We start from the raw sequence: 23,948 nt of genomic DNA on the forward strand, positions 1-23,948 counted from the left end.
CTGCAGAACTTCCTGTAAACAATCCCCTTTTCTAGGAACACTTACAAAGTCCATTGCGCAACCTTGATTGTCTCAGTAACTGTGGTCAGGCTTCTGTAATAAACTGCACAATTTCCAAGAAGAGGACCAAAGTGCATGCAAAGCTGTTCAGTTCTCCTTTGCTTTGATGATGACGACATAACAAGGTGTAACGTTTTGTGGGAACCTTTTAAAGCATGTTTATTGAATTAAAGGGGTGGTATGGGATTAGGAAAAAACTGTCAATCTTGTCTATGCACATTTGGGTAAGTGGAGTAGTAGAGGCTGCGACCTTCTCGAAGCTTACCAAGCTCAGCGCCGTACATAGTATTGCGGCTGTGTTTAGTATCGCAGCTCAGCCTCATTGACTTCAATGGGTCTGAGCTGCACCAAGGCCACGTGACTGATAAATGTGATGTCACACGCCCTAGGTCTTCACAAACAGCTGAACGCCGGGGGTCCTGGGTGTCAGACCCCCACGATCATACATTGATGGCCTATTCTGGGCATATTTTTAGAGTGCTATCAACATTAAGATTATAAAATGTAACTTAAAGGGGTTTTGTCACGGCCAACACTTACCCTCCTGTCCACAAGAAAGATGATAACTATCTGATGACTTCACATCTGACCACCTAGATCACTAGAATGAGGGTCTGATGTTCCTCCATTTGAACAGAGTGGTTACACATTTCTGCTCCCGCTCCATTTATCTCTATGGGACTGCCGGAGATATTCCAAGACCTTTATTCAGCTATCTTCTTCAGTCCCATAGATTTGAGTGGAGCGCCAGCTGACATGTGTGACCACCACTCTGTTCATATGAAGGGACCCCCGTTTTTGTGATTGGCTGTTGAACCCTCACTGATCACTTATCCCCTATCCTGTGGATACGTTTTTTTTTGTGAGAACCCCCTCTTTAGGTCCGAAAAGGAAGTGCAACCCAAACAAGGTTCCCACTGACCATTTATAATACTGGTATCTTCTTATGTAGCAGAGGGGCCTATGGGCCCTCAACTGCTACCTCTGTACCCGCTGGCCTGAAATGAAAGGGTTAAATAGTTTGCTCTGGCTATGTGTTCTTTAGAGCCCCCTGTGGTCCCTGAGCCCCCCTGTGTTCACAAGAAGAATTTGGGTGCATTTTTGTGGTAGTGCGGTTACTCGTTATAGACTGGGAGCATTTCTGCTCTTGTGAAACCATAGCATGGGAATGGTTAAACACATATGCATTCCCTCAAAGTCAGGAAACAAATCTGCGTCCTTCACTCAGTAATTCACAGTTCTCCCACTTCCAGCAAACAGCTTCTGAATGCCCACAAGGAATTAATGATCCCCCATCTAAAGAGAAGACTATTATCTCTCCAGACCGGTGGGGGATCTACAGCCATCTCCTAGTAAATCTGAATATTCCTAGACCCTCCGATGTAACATGACCCCACTGTAACACGTGAGCAATTTGGCTGCCTGGAAAGAAAGAAAAAAAACTGATGCAGCCCAGACTCTCAGAAGTGGTGCAGACCTCTCCACTGCTGCCTGTGCCACATCAGTCTGCGCCTCCCTGCCCAGAATGGCAGGACTCAGGTACCCCCTGCTTGGAGCCTTGCTCATCATCATTGTGGGGGTCGTGCACTGCTCCCCCAACTGCTTCCCTGGAGACCGAGCCTCAGGTAAGAACACAATAAGCCATTACTGTCCATGTGTGTGGTGGTTCTATGTGTTTATGTGTGGGGTTTTTATGCTACTTTAATAGCTGCTATGCAGTGTATAATATCTATCTATCTATCTATTATCTATCTATTATCTATCTATCTATCTATCAATTATCTATCTATCTATAACACATCTATCTATCTATCTATCTATTATCTATCTATCTATCTATCTATCTATTATCTATCTATCTATTATCTATCTATCTATCATCTATATCTATCTATCTATCTATCTATCTATCTATCTATCTATTATCTATCTATCTATTATCTATCTATCTATCTATCAATTATCTATCTATCTATAACACATCTATCTATCTATCTATCTATCTATCTATCTATCTATCTATCTATCTATTATCTATCTATTATCTATCTATCTATCTATCTATTATCTATCTATCTACAGCATCTATCTATCTATCTATCTATCTATCTATCTATCTATCTATTATCTATCTATCTATTATCTATCTATCTATCATCTATATCTATCTATCTATCTATCTATCTATTATCTATCTATCTATTATCTATCTATCTATCTATCTATCTATCTATCTATCTATCTATCAATTATCTATCTATCTATAACACATCTATCTATCTATCTATCTATCTATCTATCTATCTATCTATTATCTATCTATTATCTATCTATCTATCTATCTATCTATCTATCTATCTATTATCTATCTATTATCTATCTATCTATCTATCTATCTATCTATCTATCTATTATCTATCTATCTATCATCTATATCTATCTATCTATCTATCTATCTATCTATCTATTATCTATCTATCTATTATCTATCTATCTATCTATCTATCTATCAATTATCTATCTATCTATAACACATCTATCTATCTATCTATCTATCTATCTATTATCTATCTATTATCTATCTATCTATCTATTATCTATCTATCTACAGTATCTATCTATCTATCTATCTATCTATCTATCTATCTATCTATTATCTGTCTATTATCTATATATCTATCTATCTCCTATCTATCTATCTATCTATCTATCTATCTATCTATCATCTATCTATCTATCATCTATCTATCTATCTATCTATCTATCTATCTATCTATCTATCTATCTAATATCTATCTATCTATCTATCTCTCTCTCTCTATCTATCTATCTATCTGCTATCTATCTATCTATCTATCTATCTATCTATCTATTATCTATCTATCTATCTATCTATCTATCATCTATCTATCTATCTATCTATCTATCTATCTATCTATTATCTATCTATCTATCTATTATCTATATATCTATCTATCTCCTATCTATCTATCTATCTATCTATCTATCTATCTATCTATCTATCTATCTATCTATCTATCTATCATCTATCTATCTATCTATCTATCTATCATCTATCTATCTATCTATCTATCTATCTATCTATCTATCTATCTATCTCTCTCTCTATCTATCTATCTGCTATCTATCTATCTATCATCTATCTATCTATCTATCTATCATCTATCTATCTATCTATCTATCTATCTATCTATCTATCTATCTGAAGTCCTTAGCTCAGCTGTCTTCTTATCACAAAATACCGTTTTAGAAAAAGAAAAATATTACACATTACTTTTTATACAAACTTTTATACAGGCTTTCCTTCTTTCTTTCTTTTCGCCTTTTCGTTTTCATTTTTTTTGGATCCATCAGAAGAACAGAAAACCCCCAAAAATATATATATATTAAAGAGAATAAGGTCCCACATTGACCCCCGAGGTGCCCCACTAGTGACGGTAACCCAATCTGAGTACGTGCTGTTAACCACAGAACAGAACTTCTAATTTACATCAAGTTTCAAGGGGTTGTCTCACTTCAGCAAATGACATTTAGGGCTCATTTAGACGACCATATGAATGGTCGGCATTCGTTCTGCAATTTTGCGGAACGGGGTGCTGACCCATTCATTTTAATAGGGCAGCAAAAGATGCGGACAGCGCACCGTGTGCTGTTCACATCCCTGTTTCCGTTCCCTGGCCCCGTAAGAAAAATAGAGCATGTCTTATTCATGTCTTATTCAATAATAATTTCTTTCATAGTGCAGGCCATGTGCAGTCCGCAAAATGTGGAATGCACATGGCCGGTACCCGTGTTTTGAGTATCCGCAACTTGCAGACCGCAAAACATTACGGCCATCTGAATGAGCCCTTATCATGTACAGAAAGTTAATACAAGGCACTTACTAATGTATTGTGATTGTCCATATTACCTCCTTTCCTGGCTGGATTCGTTTTTCCATCACATTATACACTGCTCGTATCCAAGGGTTATGACTAGTGTTGAGTGCATCGAAGTGTCAGAAGTGGACTTTACTGCGAATTTCAGGGAAAATTCGATTCACCGCAAAGCAGACTTTCCTCATCCGCTTGAGCGCGAAGAGCCCGCCGCTGCCATCTTGATTGAAGATCCCACGCAAAATCTCATGAGCGATGACGCATGATGTCACCAGACCAGCCTTCTCGATGATGTCATCATGCACCACACGAGATTTCGCTCTGGATCTTCAATCAAGATGGCAGCAGTGGGGCTAATCGCGATCAAATGGATGAGGTATGATTTTATTTTATTTATTTTTTAATTATAGACATTAATATTTATGTCAGATGCTGCGATCGGCGGATCTGAGGGGTACAATGATGGGGGGGCGGCACAATCACCGGTCCCTGACATTGCACCCATTACTTACAAAGAAATGCGCTTCGTGACAAAGTAATTCATCACAAAGCAAATTTTAAAAATTCGTTGAAGCAGCCAAATCAAGTGTTCAAGAACTTCGCGCTCATCTCTAGTTACGACCACCCAGCAGCAGTGGTCGTGCTAAAGCGCATAGGCCGGCACGACCACCACTGCTGGATTACAGGGTGGTCGTAACCTCTGGAAACGAGCAGTGTATAATGTGATGCAAAAATGAATCCAGCCAGAAAAGAAAGCAATATGGATAACATTAGTAAGTGCCTTGTATGAACTTTCTGTACATGATAAATGCCATTTGCTCAAGTTAGACAACCCCTTTAAAAAGTCATTTTTCTGCAGAACAGAGGCAAGGATCTAAAAAAATGAAAGACCTCATTTTCTTCAGGTAGGCTAAGACGACTTGTCAGTGGGATTGCGGTCATAACTCTGCTCCTGCTGATGGACTCCCTTTAAAAGGTTTATTCATTTGGCTGTATTTATGCTCTGTATTTCTTCACAAGAATGACAACTTAAGATTTCTACAGAGAAAAGAAGGTAAAAAGTTCAACCACCAGATTGGATCTCAACAGAGGGAAGAAGGAAACATGTTCCTCGTGAAAGGTTTTTCTTCTTCCTTCTGTCAGTATTCTGTCCTGTTTCAAGCATTAAAGGGGTTTTCCTACTTTTGACATTTATGGTATACTGTATCTACACCAGGGAGCTTGACTGTTTCTGTATCCCATAGACTTCAATGCAAAGAAATGTCTTCTCCTGGACGGACCCCTACAGTGGACCCATGTTTTCTGACTTTATGGGCTGGAACCTTACCTTTTAGGCATTAAAGGGAGTCATTTATTAAGACTGGAGTTTTAGACACCGGTCTTAATAACCCCTTGCGCTGGGTCCACCGAAGTTATGGTTAAGCTTCTCTGCCGGCTTAAATTTAGACAATTTCTACGCCTTAGGGTGCATTCACACGACCGTAAGTGTTTTACAGATCCGCAAAACACGGATACCGGCCGTGTGCATTCTGCATTTTGCGGACCGCACATAGCCGGCACTATATAGAGAATGCTCATTCTTGTCCGCAAGCGCGTACAAGAATAGGACATGCTCCATTTTTTTTGCAGGGCCGCGTAACGGAACAACGGATGCATCTTTTGCGGTCCCATTGAAATGAATGGGTCCGCACCTGTTCAACAAAATTGCACCCTAAAACAAGTGTAGAGAATGATAAATAAGACAGGCCTGCCGGCCTTCCCTTCCATGCCCCCCTTTTTAGACCTGGCGTGAACAGGGAAAAGTCGCAGATTGCGGCGCAAACAAAACTGGCGTATATCCAGGGGTCAAGTCCTGGGAAAAAAAAGTGTGGGAACTCACCCAAGATCCACTGCAAACCCCCCCCCCCCCCCCAAAAAAAATATATATATATATTTCGCTGAAAATTCAGTGCAACATTTATTGTAAAGTGCCAGTTTACACAAACAACTGCAAAATTAACATGAAATAAACAAATATATATAGGGACACGCACCTATCAGACAATGGGGGCATATCCTAGCGATATGCCCCCATTGTCTGAGATGGAAAACCCCTTTAAAATACAATACATGTGAATGGGCTTTTGAAAGCTACGTGTAGCGGAAAAAATAAAAAAGCACAGAAAATCTAGCATGCTGTAATTTGTGTCGCTGCGGACTGAGCCAAATGTACACATTGTGATCAAAATAAAACAAAAACTCCCCTTATATATAATTTACTTACAGTTCTGAAGACTCAGGGGTGCTGGCTGGCTTGGCCTCAGGGGTGCTGACAGGCTTGGCCTCAGGGGTGCTGGCTGGTTTTGCCTCAGGGGTGCTGGCTGGCTTGGCCTCAGGGGTGCTGACAGGCTTGGCCGAGCAGAAGGAGTGTGGGACTGTGAGGCCTTTTTTCTCCAAGCTGCTCCGGATCAGTGCTCTGGGCAGCTGGGCTCAGGGCTGGAAGTGGGCACCGCACAATAAGAAAAAAATATTTTTCATTACACCTCAGGTCAGACCACCAATCAGACCCCAATGTTAATAAGACCCCAATAATACCCCAATAAGACCTCAGATCAGAACCCAATATGAATGACCCCCAATCAGACCTCAGATAAGACCCCCGTGCCCCTCCATCAGCCCCCCGTCAGTGCCGCTCCATCAGCCCCCCGTCAGTGCCTCTCCATCAGCCCCCCGTCAGTGCCTCTCCATCAGCCCCCCGTCAGTGCCTCTTCATCAGCCCCCCCCGTCAGTGCCTCTCATCAGCCCCCCCCGTCAGTGCCTCTCATCAGCCCCCCCCCGTCAGTGCCTCTCATCAGCCCCCCCGTCAGTGCCTCTCATCAGCCCCCCCGTCAGTGCCTCTCATCAGCCCCCCCCCGTCAGTGCCTCTCATCAGCCCCCCCCGTCAGTGCCTCTCATCAGCCCCCCCGTCAGTGCCTCTCATCAGCCCCCCCGTCAGTGCCTCTCATCAGCCCCCCCCCCGTCAGTCCCTTTCATCAGCCCCCCCATCAGTGCCTTTCATCAGCCCCCCCCCATCAGTGCCTCTCATCAGCCCCCCTCGTCAGTGCCTCTCATCAGGCCCCCCCCCCGTCAGTGCCTCTCATCAGCCCCCCCCCCCCCGTCAGTGCCTCTCATCAGCGCCTATAGTATAAATAAAATATGGAAAAAAATAACACTTACACTTACCTCTCCTGCTCCTGGATGCAGACGCTCCTCTTCTACTGCTGTAGGCTGCGCACGGAGTGACGTCACAGAGCGACTCACTCGGCTCCTGTGCGCAGCCCTCACAGCCGACAGCCGAGGACCAGGAAGGCGGCGGTGAGTACAAAGCCTTCACCGCTTCCTCCTGGTCCTTTTGCCCTGAAAGGGAACGGCGTTCCTGCCATGAAAAAAGTGCAGGAACGCCGTTCCCACGCGTTCCCCCTCGACTCGACCCCTGGTAGTAATGTATTGATGAAAAACATGACCATTTTTCCCCAGAATTAGAGCCACATCGGTTCATGGATTGTAAATGGCATGATATCCCAACCCAATCAAATTGAGTGGGACTGATATATATTATAAACCAAGGGTCCTTTTAGCCATTTTTCCACCTGAAGTCAAAAGTGAAATAGAGCCCTAATCTTCACAAACTGGGAACACACACCTCTGTTTTAATCTAAAATTTGGGAAGATTAGGGCGCTTTCTGTATAATGTTATCTACAGTCAGAGGAGGGTGACTCCTTGCCTTGAGATTCTCACCTTGCCTCATGGATGGACCATGTGATTGACCATGTGATGAGCGCAGTGACGTCATGAAAGGTCCTTTAGCCAGGTCCTAAAGAAAGTAGAAAGAAGAGGAGATCCGCTACGCGATCAAGTGGATGGAGTTAAATTTGTTTATTATTTTTAACCCCTCAATGGACATTTTACTAAGCATTCTGTATTAAGGCTACTTTCACACCTGCGTTCGGGTGTCCGCTTGTGAGTTCCGTTTGAAGGCTCTCACAAGCGGCCCCGAACGCATCCGTCCAGCACTAATGCATTCTGAGTGGATGCGGATCTGCTCAGAATGCATCCGCCTGCCAGCGTTCAGCCTCCGCTCAGCAAGCAGACACCTGAACGCAGCTTGCAGCGTTTGGGTGTCCGCCTGGCCGTGCGGAGGCAAACAGATCCGTCCAGACTTACAATGTAAGTCAATGGGGACGGATCCGTTTGAAGATGACACAATATGGTGCAATCTTCAAACGGATCCGTCCCCCATTGACTTTCAATGTAAAGTCTGGACGGATCCGTTCAGGCTACTTTCACACTTAGAATTTTTTTCAAACTATAATGCAGACGGATCCGTTCTGAGCGGATACAAACGTCTGCATTATAGGAGCGGATCCGTCTGAGCAGACATCAGACGGACCCGCTCTGAACGCTAGTGTGAAAGTAGCCTAAGAATGCTATTATTATCCCTTATATCCATGTTATAAGGTAAAATAATAATGATCGGGTCCCCATCCCGATCGTCTCCTAGCAACCATGCGTGAAAATCACACCGCATCCGCACTTGCTTGCGGATGCTTGCGATTTTCACGCAGCTCCATTCACTTCTATGGGGCCTGTGTTGCGTGAAAAAACGCACAATATAAAGCTTGCTGCGATTTACACGCAACGCACAAGTGATGCGTGAAAATTACCGCTCGTGTACACAGCTTCATTGAAGTGAATGGGTCCGGATTCAGTGCGGAATTCTCACCCGTGTGAAAGGGGCCTAATGAATGGAACTGAGTTTTTGGTTGTAGAAATCTCTGCCGCACATGAGTGTACCTTAGGACAGTGATGATTAACCTGCGGCCCTCTAGCTGTTGTAAAACTACAACTCCCATCATGCCCTGTTGTAGGCTGATAGCTGTAGACTGCCTGAGCATTCTGGGAGTTGTAGTTTTGAAACAGCTGGAGGGCCGCAGGTTGGGCATCCCTGCCTTAGGTGGACCCAGGGTATTAGAGCAGCAGTTCCTATGTTGGTCAGCAGGGGGAAGGCCAACATAGGATAACAGCAATTTGAGCTTATACTGTAGTTCTATGGATATAAGAATGTACGATATATTAGTGGATATTGTAGCCACTTAGAAGGGCTACAAAAAAGTTTAAAAAAAGTAAAAAAATATTTAAAAAAATCAAAAAATATCAACATTTAAATCACCCCCCTTCCCCTATAATAAATTTAATAAATACATAAACTATGAAAAAATATAAATACCATGGTCATCTCCATGTTTCCTAAATGCCTGTAGTATTAAAATATAAAAATAATTATCACATACAGCGAATGGTGTAAAAAAAAATATCAAAGTGGCTGATTATTATTTTTTTATTGCTTCAATTACCCAAACAAAATTGAATACCATTGAGTGTCACACACAATCCAGAATGATATCAATAAAAACTGCAGATCACCCCGCAAAAAATGAGCCCCCACACAGCTCAGTAGACATAACTATAAAAAGTTATGGGGGTCAGAATATGGCAATGTAAAAAATAAAGTTCTTTTTTAAAGTTATCTTTTCAGTATTAAAACAAATAAAACCTACACATGGTGGTATTGTTATAATCCTACTGACCCAAAGAATGAAGGGCACAGGTCAGTTTTCTGCATAGAGAGTCCCTCAGGGACAAAACCCTTAAAACTGTGGTGTAATTGTTTTTTGTTTTTTTTTCCAATTCCACCCCATTAAAAAAAAATTCCCGCTTACCACTACATGGTATGCCATATTAAATGGTGGCATTAGAAATTCAAACTTGTCTTGCAAAAAACAAGCGTCCTCATATGGCTATATGAACAGAAAAATAAAAAAGTTATGTCTCCGGTAAGGCAGGGAAGAAAAATGAAAAATCAAAAACGAAATAAACCTCCGATATCCAAAAGGTTAAAGCTTGTTCAGGTTTTTTGTTGTTATATGTGAGAAAAAAAATGAAAAAAGCGCGTAATTGTGGACAACCCCTTTAATACACTAGTGCAGATATTACAGTAGTCTGTAAAACACACAACGCGCGACCAGGGCATTCCTCGAAGTCAGACCTGTTGGAAAACACTTACTAAGCTTTTAAATGCGACGTCTTGACCCTTATTCAAGATTTCTCCGGAGAAGCATTTTTTCTCCTTTTCCCTGTGATGGATTATCTCCTTTCAGCATAGAGTAGCCTGTGGATATAGCAGAGTTTGATGACCCTGTCCTATTAGCAGTTGGAGTTTTTATTTGTCATAAATTGGAGATACTGTGTCCTGGAATGCAGAGGAGGGGTTCATTCAGAAATGAAGGCGCTGTGAAATGCCAAGACTTTAGGGGACGGTGTCCGGATAAGTGGAGGACTGTCCAGACTTGCTTCATCGTCCATCATCTGGAATGTGAATGGCCCGCCTGCGCTCATAAATCCTTGACCTGAAGTCATTACAGCCCAACCTGTTTGCACCTTGTTAAGTAGTTTCTGACTTGGCTGTAAAAATAAATGGATTTCAGTAGATTTCCTGGTGCTGAAGAAGGTTTGGTGGCACCACTATTTACTATATTAAACACTAAGGTTGCCACTCAGCTGGTAACTCACCGGCCAAGTGGTTAATTTAGTGCCCCTGCCGGTAATTTTTTTCTACCGGGAATAATAATTGCCGGTATTCCTATATGGACTGTTACTAATGAGCACTTCCACTGTGAAGTGCTCATTAGTACAGCTTTTAACTTCTTCCCCCTCCCCCACTTGTGTTAAGAAAAAAAAATGAAATTGATTTGATGGCACCGGTGTCAGGACCTGTGCTCTAGTGTCATGACATTTCACAGCATTGACTGCAGCAGGACCTGCAAAACGTCATTACGCTCTAGCGCAGGTCCTGTCCCGTGAGCAGCGAGTGTTCACAGCAGCGCCATCTAATGGAGTAGGTGAGGTTGTTTGAGAGAGAAGAGGGCATTATTAATATTGGGGGGCACTAATGGGGGTAATTCTGGGCGGCACTAATGGGGGCACTACTATGACTGGGGGCACTAATGGGGGCATTATTAATTCTGGTAGGCACTAATGGAGGCCTTACTATTACTGGTTGTACTAATAGGGGCATTATTAATTCTGGGCAACACTAATGGAGGCATTACCATTACTGTAGGCACTAATGGGGGTATTATTAATTCTGGGGCACACTAATGGAGGCATTACTATTACTGGTTGCATTAATGGGGGCAATAATAATTATGGGCAGCACTAATGGAGGCATTAATATTAATGGAAGACACTAATGGGGGCATTAATTTTTTTGGTGGGCTCTAATGGGGGCATTATTAATACAGGGAGCCACACCCTTAAATTATCCGGTATCTTTTTGGTGGGAAAGGTGGCAACCTTAAAGAACTTGCCGAGAACAACATGTTCGGCGGAAAGTCTAATATGTATGGGGAGGTCCCGACCCTCCTCCGACTTTAGCATAAGGCAGTGTCCTATTCAAAAGTGTCAGCACAGAGGAAGAAATTGTCCCTCGGGATGATATTGAGTAACTCAAATACTAGTTGGGTGGTATTATGGTCGTGAGTTGACTGTTCGAGGAGGAATTTGATAGAAAAAAGGCCCTTGTCATATTCAATGCTGGTGTATAAACTATTGAAATCAAAGGTGACCAGGATACTGTCTGATGTAATGGGTGATAGTCTGGAGCTCTCAATTTTGTTAAGAAGTTATTAGTATCCAATATGAATGATTTAGCTTTCTGGGTGAGTGGAGTGAGGATTTCTATTGGAAGATACATGTTGGGGCTAAAATGGAGTCAGTGGATGCGACAATAGGACACCTTGGGGATTTATGTAGGGATTTATGTATTTTGGGTAAAATGTACTGTATATGACAGGAGTGATTGGATAGTGGCTGGTGAGAAAGTTTTCTTATCAATGGTGCCACATCCTAGGTGTTTGTGTAACGCCCCAGGGTGGCATTACCACTACTGCACCTTTCTACTATCTAACGAATGGGCTAATATAATGTCATCTTGTGTATTTATTTCAGGTCCACAACACTGTGCATTCCTATTTCTAATGTAACTGTTATGTTCAAATATAATGTGCCTGGTTCACCAGCAGGTGGCAGCAAACATGGCAGAGCTACAGTTAGAGAGAATGGAGCTTTCCATTCCATTCTAACACCCCCCTCTGTGGAGGAGTGGGCAAGTCCCACTTCCTGCAGGAAGGGTGCCGACCAGTTTCTAGAGCTGTCTAGCTTACCCCCTGCTAGGGGAAGGAGGGTGTGCTGGGTACATCTCTGCTGGATGTGCCCAGGCCAAGCCAAGCCAGCCAGAGCACCTTCAGCTATGCTGGATGTGGAGGACACAGCTTAGAGCCTCAGGAGCCAGGAGGACAGACTACCAAGAGAGAAGTTGCAGCATAAAGAAGAAGCTGAGTTATACAGCAAGCCTGTGAGTACAGCAGAGCCAGAGAGCAACAGATGTAGCAGAGTTGAGTTTGCCTGCCAGAGTTTTAATGCCAAAGCCTGCTGGGACCAAGACAAAGTTTTAAGATTGTGTCTGATGAACGTTAATCAAAGTAACGGTCTGGACTCAAGGTCTGGACTCAATTATTTCTTCAAATTCCTCAACTATTCCCCCCTATTTTGTTTGCTTCGAAGCAAATTCCTGGGGTCCAGCCGTATCCAGGTAGGAGCACCCTGACACTCATACAACATAAAGGGACATTTTAGGCCACCCTATACCACTCGGCCATTCCTACACCTTGGTACTACCACTAATTACAAAAGGGGCCCTGGCCATTGCTGCTGCGCTGCATTTGTCAAGGATTGATTGTATTTTGGGGTGACTAGTGAATGTGGGATCTTCATTGAGGACAGTATATGTCTTAGTGTCTGCTAACTGGAGCTCCGGTTCATCTTTATAATCTCTCGTATCTAAAATAACGATGGCCACACCTTTATCCGCTGGTTTGATAGTTATCTCCCAGTTGCGTTGAAGACTATTAATGGCTTGTTTTTCCTCAGCCATAAGATTATTGCAGGTGGGGTAAAAACCCTGTCGGTAATCAGCAATTATTCTGTTTTTGTCCCTGTGCATTAGTTGAATTGTGGTTTCCGCTGCATGGTAGGTTTTAGGGGGATTAAAGTTACTAGATTTGTGGATCCCAAATTGCTCAATAGAGATGGAGGCTCGAGAGGGATTGTCTGTATTCATAATTGGGGAAGTAATCAAAGGAACTTCTGGATTCCATAAGTGTGTTTTCAACTGTATCGTACGAAAAAAGCGTTGGAGTTCTTGTTCCAACTGAAAGTCATTAAGTTGTGATGTGGGGCAAAAAGTGAGACCTTTTTGTAATACCTTAAGTTCAATAGGTATGAAATATTAACAGTATCTGTAGAATAAAATTAGGATGAGCACTCAGCAAATGGCGTTTTGGAAATTAAAAGTTTAATTAAACACTAAAATAATGTTAAAATAATTTATTCATATTTTGTTCTTTTTTTTCTCACTAGTGACTCTGTTACCATGGTCTTGGAATTAACCGAAATGTCAGATACAATAGTCACATATACACGAAGGCATCTTGTCTTAATTTACCAATACGATTTGGAGGATATGTCATAATTAAGTATATTTTACTTGCATCCAATTTTGAGTGTGCAGTGGTATTTCATTAACACCCAAACTACCATCAGGCAGGAACCAAACCACAGGGAGTGCCCCGAGGGAATATATGGTTTGCTGTCGCTGGTAGCCTGAACCCCACACCCCCCCATACCCGTCCTGATGGTCCGCCCGTCAAACCAACATAGTCAATCCATCTCGCCTCTACAAAACAGAAAAGAGACGCATGCCCAACCTTCTCTGCCTCTCGACATCCTCATAGATCTTTATTTGGGACATAATCTGTCTCCATTCCTCAAATACCGGAGAAATAGGGGATCCCCATCTCTTAACTATCAAAGCCTTAGCGATCAGACAACCCTTCAGCCAGCTCAATTGATGTATAGAAGAGTTAGAGTTTTCTGGTATACAGACACCCAGAATTACGGAGATCATATCCGGTGCACATGATTGGGGGAAATCCCCCTGCAATGCTGTAAATACCTGCTCCCAAAAGCACTTTATCACACTACATTCCCATAAAAGATGAGTGTATCCAACATTGGGGATACCGCACTTTTGACAGAAGAATTCACGACCTCTGTTGTTAGCGAACTTAGCCTGCATTTGCGGTGTGTAGTATAACCTGTGTAAGATCTTAAACTGAATCAATCTATAGCTGGATGCCGATACTACCCTTTTGATGTTTTTAAAAATCTGTGGCCAGGGGAGGGGGGAGGTTTTCAGCTCCTGCTCCCATTTATGTATACTTTTAAAAGGGAACACAGTGGGCAGTGATTCTCGCATTTTCAAATAAATCTGTGCCATTTTCAACTTTTTCCCTAAGTGAAGGAAACAATAGTCAAAGAATGAATGTTGTTGACTGATCATATATGTTTTATTAAGTGTGGCTTTGTGTGCATGTTTTAAACGTGCGTACATAAATCGGTCTAAGAAAGTGTTTGTGAAATTAAAGTCCCCTAAAACTTTAAAGCGAACTGCAACAAACAAGTGTGCCACTCTAGAAATACCCCTACAACTCCAATAAGTGTAATCTGTTATTTTCAAAAATTCCAGTAAATTCCGATTATCCGACAACGGGGTGAAATGAAAAGCATGTGACACCTGCAAAATCGTTTTCAATGTATCCCAGACCTTCTGTAGAGTTCTAGGGATTACACATCTAGTGTCCAAAACACCAAATTGTGCCGTTTCTAAGTACATAAAAATATTCTCAATTGACCTACCTGTTACCCTAGTTAAATACTGCCCTAGTGCATTCTCTCCAGAATAACAACATCTTTGTACCTGCGCAGAAAGAAAATACCCTTGAAAAAAAGGGAGTGACAGTCCCCCTTCTGACTCAGCCAGCCATAGATACCTCAGCTTTATTCGGACCCTCTTCCTCCCCCAAATTAGATAATTTATTAAAGCTTCCAATCTATAAAAAAAAAGCGTCCTCTATCCAAATGGGGGAGGCGCAGATCGGATATAAAACCAGAGGTAATATGATCATTTTTACTAGTGCCAGTTGATCAGATTGCGATATTAGCAATTTTTGCCAGGCTCTAATTTTCCCCTTTACTCTGTCCATTACTGGGGAAAGATTTAATTCATAGAATCTACTTAAAGGGACACCTATCTTTATCCCCAGATAGTCGAGAGAGTCATCCAACGATAGTATCCGGATCCAGGAGCCAATGTCGGGGACATTTCGATTTAGCGGGAGGAGTGAGGACTTAGCCCAATTAATTGAATAACCAGACAATTGGCTAAACTCCTCTATCACCTGCATAACATAGGGGACAGCGTTCCAGCCCTGATCCAAAAAAAGTATAATATCGTCGGCATAGAGCCTGATTTTGTCACTCTCTCCCGCTACCCCGAACCCCCGAATCTGACCATCCAAGCGAATCCTACACGCCAGCGGCTCCATAAATAACGCAAATAATAAGGGGGAGAGGGGACATCCCTGTCTCGTGCCACGTTGGAGCTCAATCATAGAGGAGTTAACCCCATCATTATTAACTCGGGCAATTGGTTGAGTGTATAACAGTTGAGTCATTGCAATAAACGGATTCCCCAATCGAAAATGTGCCATGGTCCGCCACAGGAAGGACCACTCCACCCTGTTGAACGCCTTGGCAGCGTCCAGAGACAGGATGGAGTGGTCCAGGCCCCTCCTCACTGACAGGTTCAAATACACCCCATATAGATTCGCCTGAATCTGTCTCCCAGGTATAAATCCTGTTTGGTTGGAATGAACCAGGGCTGCAATTACCCGTTTAAGACGGTTTTCTAAAGATTTTGCGAAGATCTTATAGTCTGTATTAAGGAGTGATATGGGCCTGTAGGACCCAACCTCACTACCATCCTTATCTTTTTTTAAGATTAAAGTAATAATTGCCTCCCTAAGGATGGGGGGAGAGAGCCATAACTACATGATTCATTTAAAACCTGCAACAGAATAGGGAGGAATACTTTAGCATGGTATCTATACAGTTCAAATGGCAAGCCATCCGCCCCAGGGGAAGAATTATATTTAACGGAACGCAGGGCGTCCTCCAAATCTGCCTGTTGTTGAAAATCAACCCCGTGATGGATATACACACTCACACCCCTCGAATATGATGAGAGGCATGAGTGGTATTCTAATTTTGCCCATCGCCTTTTTAGTTGGGGGAGCTTCTCGACCGTTGCGTGTGTCTCCAATAAGGCCACTATTGCCGGGAGATGCCGAGCAATAACATCAGCCCCCACTGTCCTTTTAATTCTATCCCCCAGCCCTCGCACATTCCAACACAGAACCCTACGTGTCATTATAGGCTATCACAGGACGAAACCGCTTACAGACCGGCAGGAGGGGGGAAAGAGGTCCCCTAGGCCAAGCAACAGCAGCTAGCCCCCCCACCCCTTCCCTTTCCCAAAGACCCACCCCCCACCCATAACCACTACCCGAACCCACCATTTCGCTCACAGAGAATATTATCCCCATCAACCTCTTCCACTTCACCAACCCCTACTCCTCACTCCACCCCACTGTGTGGTCAACGCGTAGAAATACAGACCCCCATCTAGAGAGTTATGAGATCCCCGCGGGGGCGACAGACCGACTAAATCAAGCCACTGTGCAGCCTCTGTGGGTGTAGAAAAAAATTGCACAAACTCGTTATAAGCAACCCTGAGTTTAGCCGGATACAACATCGCGTACTTTATGTGTGCGGAAATTAATCTTTTTTTGACATCATAAAAGGAACGCCTTTTATTTTGTGTCTCACTACAAAAATCAGGGTATGTTTGAATGTCATTCCCTTCAAAGCCAGTTTTAAGAAGTTCTCTTTTGCGTCTAAGTACCCAATCACGATCCTTGGAGCAGACTAATCTAGCTAATAAAGCCCTTGGGGGTGCACCTGGGGCAGGCTTCCTCAGAGGGATTCTATGAGCACGCTCTACACAAAACGTAGATAGATCATAGTCCGATCCCAATGTTTGCACCAGCCACTTTTGCACAAAGTCCGCTGGGTTCTCTTGTTCTGCCCGCTCAGGGAACCCCATCAGTCTTATGTTATTCCTCCGAGATCTATCCTCCAGATCTATCAATTTGTTTTTCAAACCAAGACATTCTTGCTCCACACCCTCAAGGCATTTTTTTGTTAAACCCAGCTCCTTTTTCACGACCACTGTCTCCAACTCCAAATCTTTCACCTTTGCTCTTAGTTTTGTAAATTCATCGCTAATTATGGTGATATCCCCTTGTAACGCCGCCATTGTAGTTGTTAATTGAGATACGGGATACGGTGCAATTAGTCATATTCACTGCCCCCAGAATTTTAGCTAATTTATTATTAACACTATCTAGGCCTTCCCTATCAGCCTCCTTAGCCTCCGTGGAAGCCGGCGTTGTAACAATAGGCTTATTTCCTCCCAATTCAGGATGGCCTCCAGCTTTTTGGGAGCCCCCCCTGGTTTTGGGCGTTGGAGACCGCAAAAATGTATCAAGACGCGCTTGGGGACTAGTCCCGGGGCCTTCTTTCGGGGGACTTACCCCCCCCCCCCCTATTTCCGAAACTTAGGGGGCATTATAACAAAGTATTTTACCACACTATATCATAAAGCGTAACCAGAGTATACATTTACAGAGGGAAAACCTAGGGAGAAAAAAGAAGTTCACTTCATGCAAAATAGATCAAAAGCATACAACCATATCCGTATTTTCAAAGCATAATAGTAAACCGCCTATTGGAGAGAGAGTAAAGATTGAAGCAGGTTGGAACTTAAATGTTGTTATAAGGTAGATATATATAAACACTCCATTCAGTCCAAGTTAGTCGAAGTTAGTCTCTGTTTGTGCACATAATATATTTAAGGTTAGATGGTTAAAGAAGGGGGGTTGGGCGTCCCACAATACAGCAGGGTGGCCCCTTCAAGTCTCACCAATCTTCAGCCCTTTTCTCTTTGTTTTCTCAACGAAAGGACAGCATAAAAACTGCCAGCTGGGCCTGAAAGGTTCCAATAATATAAATCAGTACAGTTCAGTGCAGAGCAAGAACGCACGGGCTAAGGCAGGGCACATAACGTGCAGGCCTCTCCATCTCTCACGGGGATCCGATCTTCATCCCCGACTGGGGTAGTGAAGAGATCTGGTCGAACTATTAATTACACGGCCACCCCAGCGTCGGGGGCAAGTATGAGGCCGTATCCGAACCTCGGGCACTCTTACTCTCACCCAGTGCGCCCTTCAGCCCAGGACAACAACAACCTTAGGGCCCCAAGGGAACTCTACTCCCCACACCCGCACCACACGCCAGTACTCAGAGAGGGAAGAAAATCTGCCCAGTATCTATGGCCTCAAGTCAGTACAGGTTAGGGGCACCCGAGAGCGTAAAAAAGCTGCGTCTAAGTCCGGCTATAGGCCCTCCATCCGTGTCCAGGTCACGCAAGGCCCATATACCAGCCCAAAAATAAACCAGCCCCGACAATGCTCCTTTATTCCAGTAGTTAAAATTCACCCAATATTAAATGCCAAAGCTCCACCTCATATAACAGCTTACAGCGGTAGAAAATAATCGAATAAGGCGAGCACACAGCAGCACCCCAAGCTTCACCCTGACATCCAGCCGTCCTGCTGAAAACTCGCGGGGGCGACGAAGCTGTAAGCGGAGCTGTAAGCAGTAAGGAGAAGTCACCTGGTCACCTGGACATCAGCGCGCTGCAGCGGGGATTAAGGCGGCGATGGAGTGATACACGCGGTACACGCGGTAGATGCACCGAGGAACGTGGCCGCTTGGCATCATCCGGACATCCGGCGTCCCACAGAGACTAGCGGCGGAGCGGTGGGGAGGTGGAGCGGTGGAGCGGTGGAGCGTCAGAGCAGGAGCGAGGCATGGGGGCGTGGGGGCAGGGCGCAGCACGTCCTACGTCATGCCGCTACGGAACGAGTGTGAAGCCAAACTAAGCGTATGCTGAAATTTTGGCAGCAAGCCTATGTTTACATGTCTTTATTCAAAAAATGTCAAATAACAGTCAAATATGTTTTTATCGTTCATTCATTCATTCATTGATTTATTCATTCATTTTTCTTGTACATTCCAGGCAAATGTGGGGATCCTGCTACAGAGAAAGGTAAGACTGGTCATATACATGCATATTTCCTTTTCTTAAGCCTCTTTCCTGTCCTATGTATTCAGTGGTGGAAAGCAAATGTGAAAACATTAGATCTTCCAGATGTTCATGTTCCATGGAGGAAAAATAGAAATGTTTGACACGTGCCGTTTGGTGTGGTCCTAGCGAATATAACAGGAGCTATAGGCTCACTATTAGGGCTGTACAGGTAGGACTACTGTCTGGGGTCACGTAAAACTCTCACATGTCTATTCTCACTTGATATCTTGTAGACACTCCATAAGACCCTCACAATGGCCCTTTCATTATTGTTCTAAGGGGGAGATTTATAAAGACTGGTGTTTCTGTGCTGGTCTTTATATACCCTGTGCCGCAAAACATTTCCCCATTCTATGTGCCAGTACAAAAAATATCTCCTCTTAGTGCCCCGAGTTGGGCTAATGGCTCCATAGTGCCGCATAATGTGTGCCAGTAAAAAATTCCTGTATATAGTGCCCCCAGTAAATGCCCCCATAGTGCTTCTCTCCCTCCTTCCCCATAGCGCCCCCTATAATGTGCCAGTATAAAATACCTCTATATAGTGCCCCCAGTAAATGCCCCCATAGTGCTTTTGTCCTCCTCTTTTCCATAGTGACCCCATAATGTGCCAGTAAAAAAATGCCCCTATATAGTGCCCCCATAGTGCTCCTCTTACCCCCCCTACTTATAGTGCGTCCAACAGCATTGTGCCATTGACAGCATTGAAATTGCATCCCCCCATTAAAAAATGTATGAAAGCCAAGTAGCCCACTGAATAAACCACACAAGTATGACGCTCAATTTCTCGTTAACATTCACAGGTAGATTGCTGCTATACCTTGTGTTTTGTAGTAATCACATACTGTATATAAGCTGGATTGATTGCAATTAACAATCCCACAAAAAACTATTTTGATTCCTACCGTGTGGAAACTGAATATACTTATATCTTAATACACACTGGTAGATTGCTGCCACACCATGGGTATTGCTGCAGTAATCATGTATATACTGTATATGCTGCTTAAATAAATTGCCCCCCCCCCCCCCCACCCAAAAAAAATATTCTGTGAAAATGGGGGGATAAAAATGAAAGTATTTGCTTGCAGGTAGCTGCTTTTGAGGTGCACCTGCACTTCTCATAGCAAGCACAGTCATAGCTCCTGTCTACTCTTTCCCTGTCTGTCAGCTGCTCTGCTTCTCTCTATTGTACACAACACACACAAATCTCCTTTGGAATCCTAGCCTTTCCCTTCACTGTCCCTAGCAATAAGATTGATTGATTTCTGACTCTCTCTGACTCCCTAAGATCGTTTTCCTGGCAGACACTTATAACACCCAACCACCCTCATTCACAGCCCAGCACAGAATGGCGTTCTGCTCGTTCTGCTAGGGCACCTCCCTACCGGCTGCAGCACTGATTGGCTCACCCAGGCTGTCTGTCAGCCTGGGAGCCAATCAGGCGAAGCCCACCCCCCCTCACTTCCTCTCATGGTCATGTGAGGACCTTTCTTCTTGCTCCCTAGTGCTTTCTTCCTGCCGAAATGTGCACTAAAATGGCACTATACACTGTTTTAGTGGATTCGTCCTAAACAAACCTTAAAATATTTGGGTTCATCTGCTGTCTGAAAAATAGCAAAGTTCGGACCAAACCCAACTCAGCCCAAACTGGTTCAAGGTTTAAAATTCTGCCAAAACTCCTGACAGTGATGATGCTTTGATGTCAGAAATTTCTAGTAAATTAATCCTCATTGTCTGGGGAGTTCTACAGGGTTCAATACCTATATAGCAGTGGTGGTGAACCCATGGGACGGGTGCCAGAGGCAGCACTCAGAGGCCTCTCTGTGGGCACCCACGCCCTGGATAAAGTCTATGGTGTACAATATATCTTAGAATTCTGCCATTTATCAGCACAGGCAGTGCACTGAATGTAGGCAGGCTATTATAGCTAAATGATAAAGTACATGGAAAATGTACTATATTGGACTGTAGTATTCAGGGTAAATTGCTGTGTTGGCACATCGATAAATGGGTTTTGGGTTACAGTTTGGGCACTCGGTCTGTAAAAGGTTCGCCATCACTGATCTATAGAATCCCACAACCCATGCATTTTGGAGATGAGTGGTGGTCATAAATAGATACGATCATCTGACTTTATAGATGATATGATAAATATAGTTTTTGTCTGGAGTTCTGCTTCCTGATATAGACAAATTAATTTCCTACATCCGCCACTAGGGGGAGCTCACTACAGAGAGGTTTATACAGCTCCTATTGAGTTCTATTGTAGCTATATAAATTCATATGTATATACTGAGCTCGCCCTAGTGCTGGAACCAGGTATCTAGAGCTTTTCTCATTTACGGTGGGATATGAAGCTAACGGGGGATTAATGCATATATTTATGGCAGTTTTATAGTGTAAATATATTTAAAAATGTATGGGGTCATTCATTAAGACTAGCGTTTTAGACGCCGGTCTTAATAACCCTGCACTGACGCTAGATGTGCCTATGTAGGGGCGCCACAAAATAGAGGTGCTTAAATCTATGCCAGCTCCCTTGCTGGTGCAGATTTAAGTCATTTTCTACGCCAAAAACAGGCGGCGAAAATTAGATGGGCCGGCAGAATTGCATTCTTCTGGTGAATAAATCTACACCTTAAATTGAAGACACCGAGTGCTGCAGTAACTTTCATATAATATTGTCTGCTAGGATCTAACACCGCGGGCACCACCACCTAATTGACTCAATATTGATCTGCTACACCTAAGGCACAGGCCTGGTCACAAATTACATGCATCCTCTGGCAGTCCCTGTGCCAGTCTGAAATCTATGGCCGCTCTGAGCTACAGTACCATAGATTTCAATTGCAAGTAAAAAAGTTTGAAAAGTCACAAAACCAGGGTCACTTATAACTAGGGTTTTGTGACTTTTTAATGCCAAAAAACATGGGGCATGTGGAAATGATAAATTTCCCCCATAGTGTTTTTTCTCCAAAAACAGCTGTGGACAGAAATTATCTTAAGGTCATTAGGGAAATATAACATGAACTACTAACAAAATGTTGTACGAAATTATTATTATTTTTTTTTTTGGGTGGTGGTGGTGGTAGTGGTGGGGCGGTAGTGGCTTTTATTTTCCAAAATGCAGCATGCTCTAGGTATAGCTGGAAAAAAATATAATATGTGTGAAGAAAGCCTTAGAAAAGAGGCAGAATACAATGCCAATAGTTTTTTTTTTTATTGGGAGCATTCTAAAGTTTGCTATAGAGCCCTATGATTCTTTGTATGCCCCTGCCCTTTCCTCAACTAATCAGCTTGTTATCTCTTTGTATCATCTTCCTAGGAACCTGTGCAGATAATACATTGGGATATTGTGATGATTTACCCTACAGCAAAGCAATTTTTCCAAATTTATTAGACCATCGATCAAGAGGGGACGTGGAGTTTAGCGCTGAGTACATTCTATTAAGTGTTCTTGACAACTTGCTTCAAGGAGAATGCAACCCTGACCTCAGGCTGGTGGGATGTTCTATTCTTGCTCCAAAATGTGAAAAGAACAAGATTGTGAAACCATGCCGAAGGGTCTGCGAAGCTTTAAAGAAAAGTTGCCTGCCTGCCTTTGAGGCTATTGACATGGCATGGCCTTACTTTTTAGACTGTGATCGATTCTTCGTTGGGGAAGAAGACGGCTGTCACGATCCACTGGAAAAGCTAAGAGGTAAAGTAAAAATTCCTCTTGCCGTGAGATAGTTATTTCCTTATCACAAGGATTCTGAAAGGAGATTATTCTATTGGATAGAAATTAGATAAGTAGGTAAATAATGCCTGACTCAAAATAAAGTCTAAAATAATATATATATATATATGTGTGCGATGTGTAAATGTATACATCATGTGTCCTATGTGTGACTGCTCTTTGGCATATGACCTACGTGCAATATGTGTCTTATGTGTTAAGGGTAGTTGTGTGGCATGTGTGCAATTTGTAAGCGGCTTTTGAGCTGTATGTTCACATGTGTGTGGCTTCTTTGCAGCATAAATATATTTGGGATGAACAAATTTCTTTTATTTTGTTTTGTGTCCTATTATTGATTTGCATCTGAATTGATTCTACATGAATGAAATATGCTCCAGTTGGCCTTAAAATTGGTATATCACGCTCTGAAGTCTCCGGACATATATAACTATTCTTAAAGACATGATTGACAGTGCTAAATGCCATGCTTGTTGACGTTTTCATTGCCTGAACCTGGCAATCAAAGTGGAAAATGGCGCGGCAATTGCAGAGAAAGAGCAGCCTCTAGATGTAATGGTAACGCCCCCGTTGCTCCTAGAAGCTCATTTGCATATAATTAAACATCATTTTTATCAGCAAAGAGGGCACATATGAACAGGGGTGGATTAAGGGCGGATTTGTTTAGTTTTTTTTTTTTTTGTATGAACAGGCTGCGGTGCTTCGTGAGCGCCACAGTTTCTTCCTAGGCCATATGACATCTCCAGACTTAAAAAAATACCCCAAATTGGCTCCTAAACTGAAAAATTTGGTTGCCAAATTTAAAATACATATAATTATAATAGGAGAATACAGCATCAAATACCTTTTACATCCAGGGACATCTCCTGTCATGTAGACCTTCTGTTATCTCTTCTCCTCTGTTTGACCCAGACCTCCATGACAAATTCTTTCAGCTGTATCTCGTCTCTACAGAGTTTGTAACACAGACACATTAAATTTCTAAATGTTTCCATCAATCTCCCCACC

The 23,948-nt window shown here is 43.1% G+C and overlaps 1 protein-coding gene across 1 annotated transcript in view; it reads left to right on the top strand.

Moving 5' to 3' along the window:
* Nucleotides 1-1,306: 1,306 nt before the first annotated feature.
* Nucleotides 1,307-23,948, top strand: part of CPZ (carboxypeptidase Z) — a 154,240-nt gene continuing 131,598 nt past the window's right edge. The window contains exons 1-3 of the mRNA XM_040419166.1: nt 1,307-1,685; nt 19,136-19,165; nt 22,530-22,904. Coding sequence (XP_040275100.1) covers nt 1,586-1,685; nt 19,136-19,165; nt 22,530-22,904 — 505 coding nt within the window. The 5' untranslated portion in view covers nt 1,307-1,585. The remainder of the gene's footprint in view (nt 1,686-19,135; nt 19,166-22,529; nt 22,905-23,948) is intronic.

Source organism: Bufo bufo, chromosome 2 (genome assembly GCF_905171765.1).
Source record: "Bufo bufo chromosome 2, aBufBuf1.1, whole genome shotgun sequence".
NCBI lineage: Eukaryota > Metazoa > Chordata > Amphibia > Anura > Bufonidae > Bufo > Bufo bufo.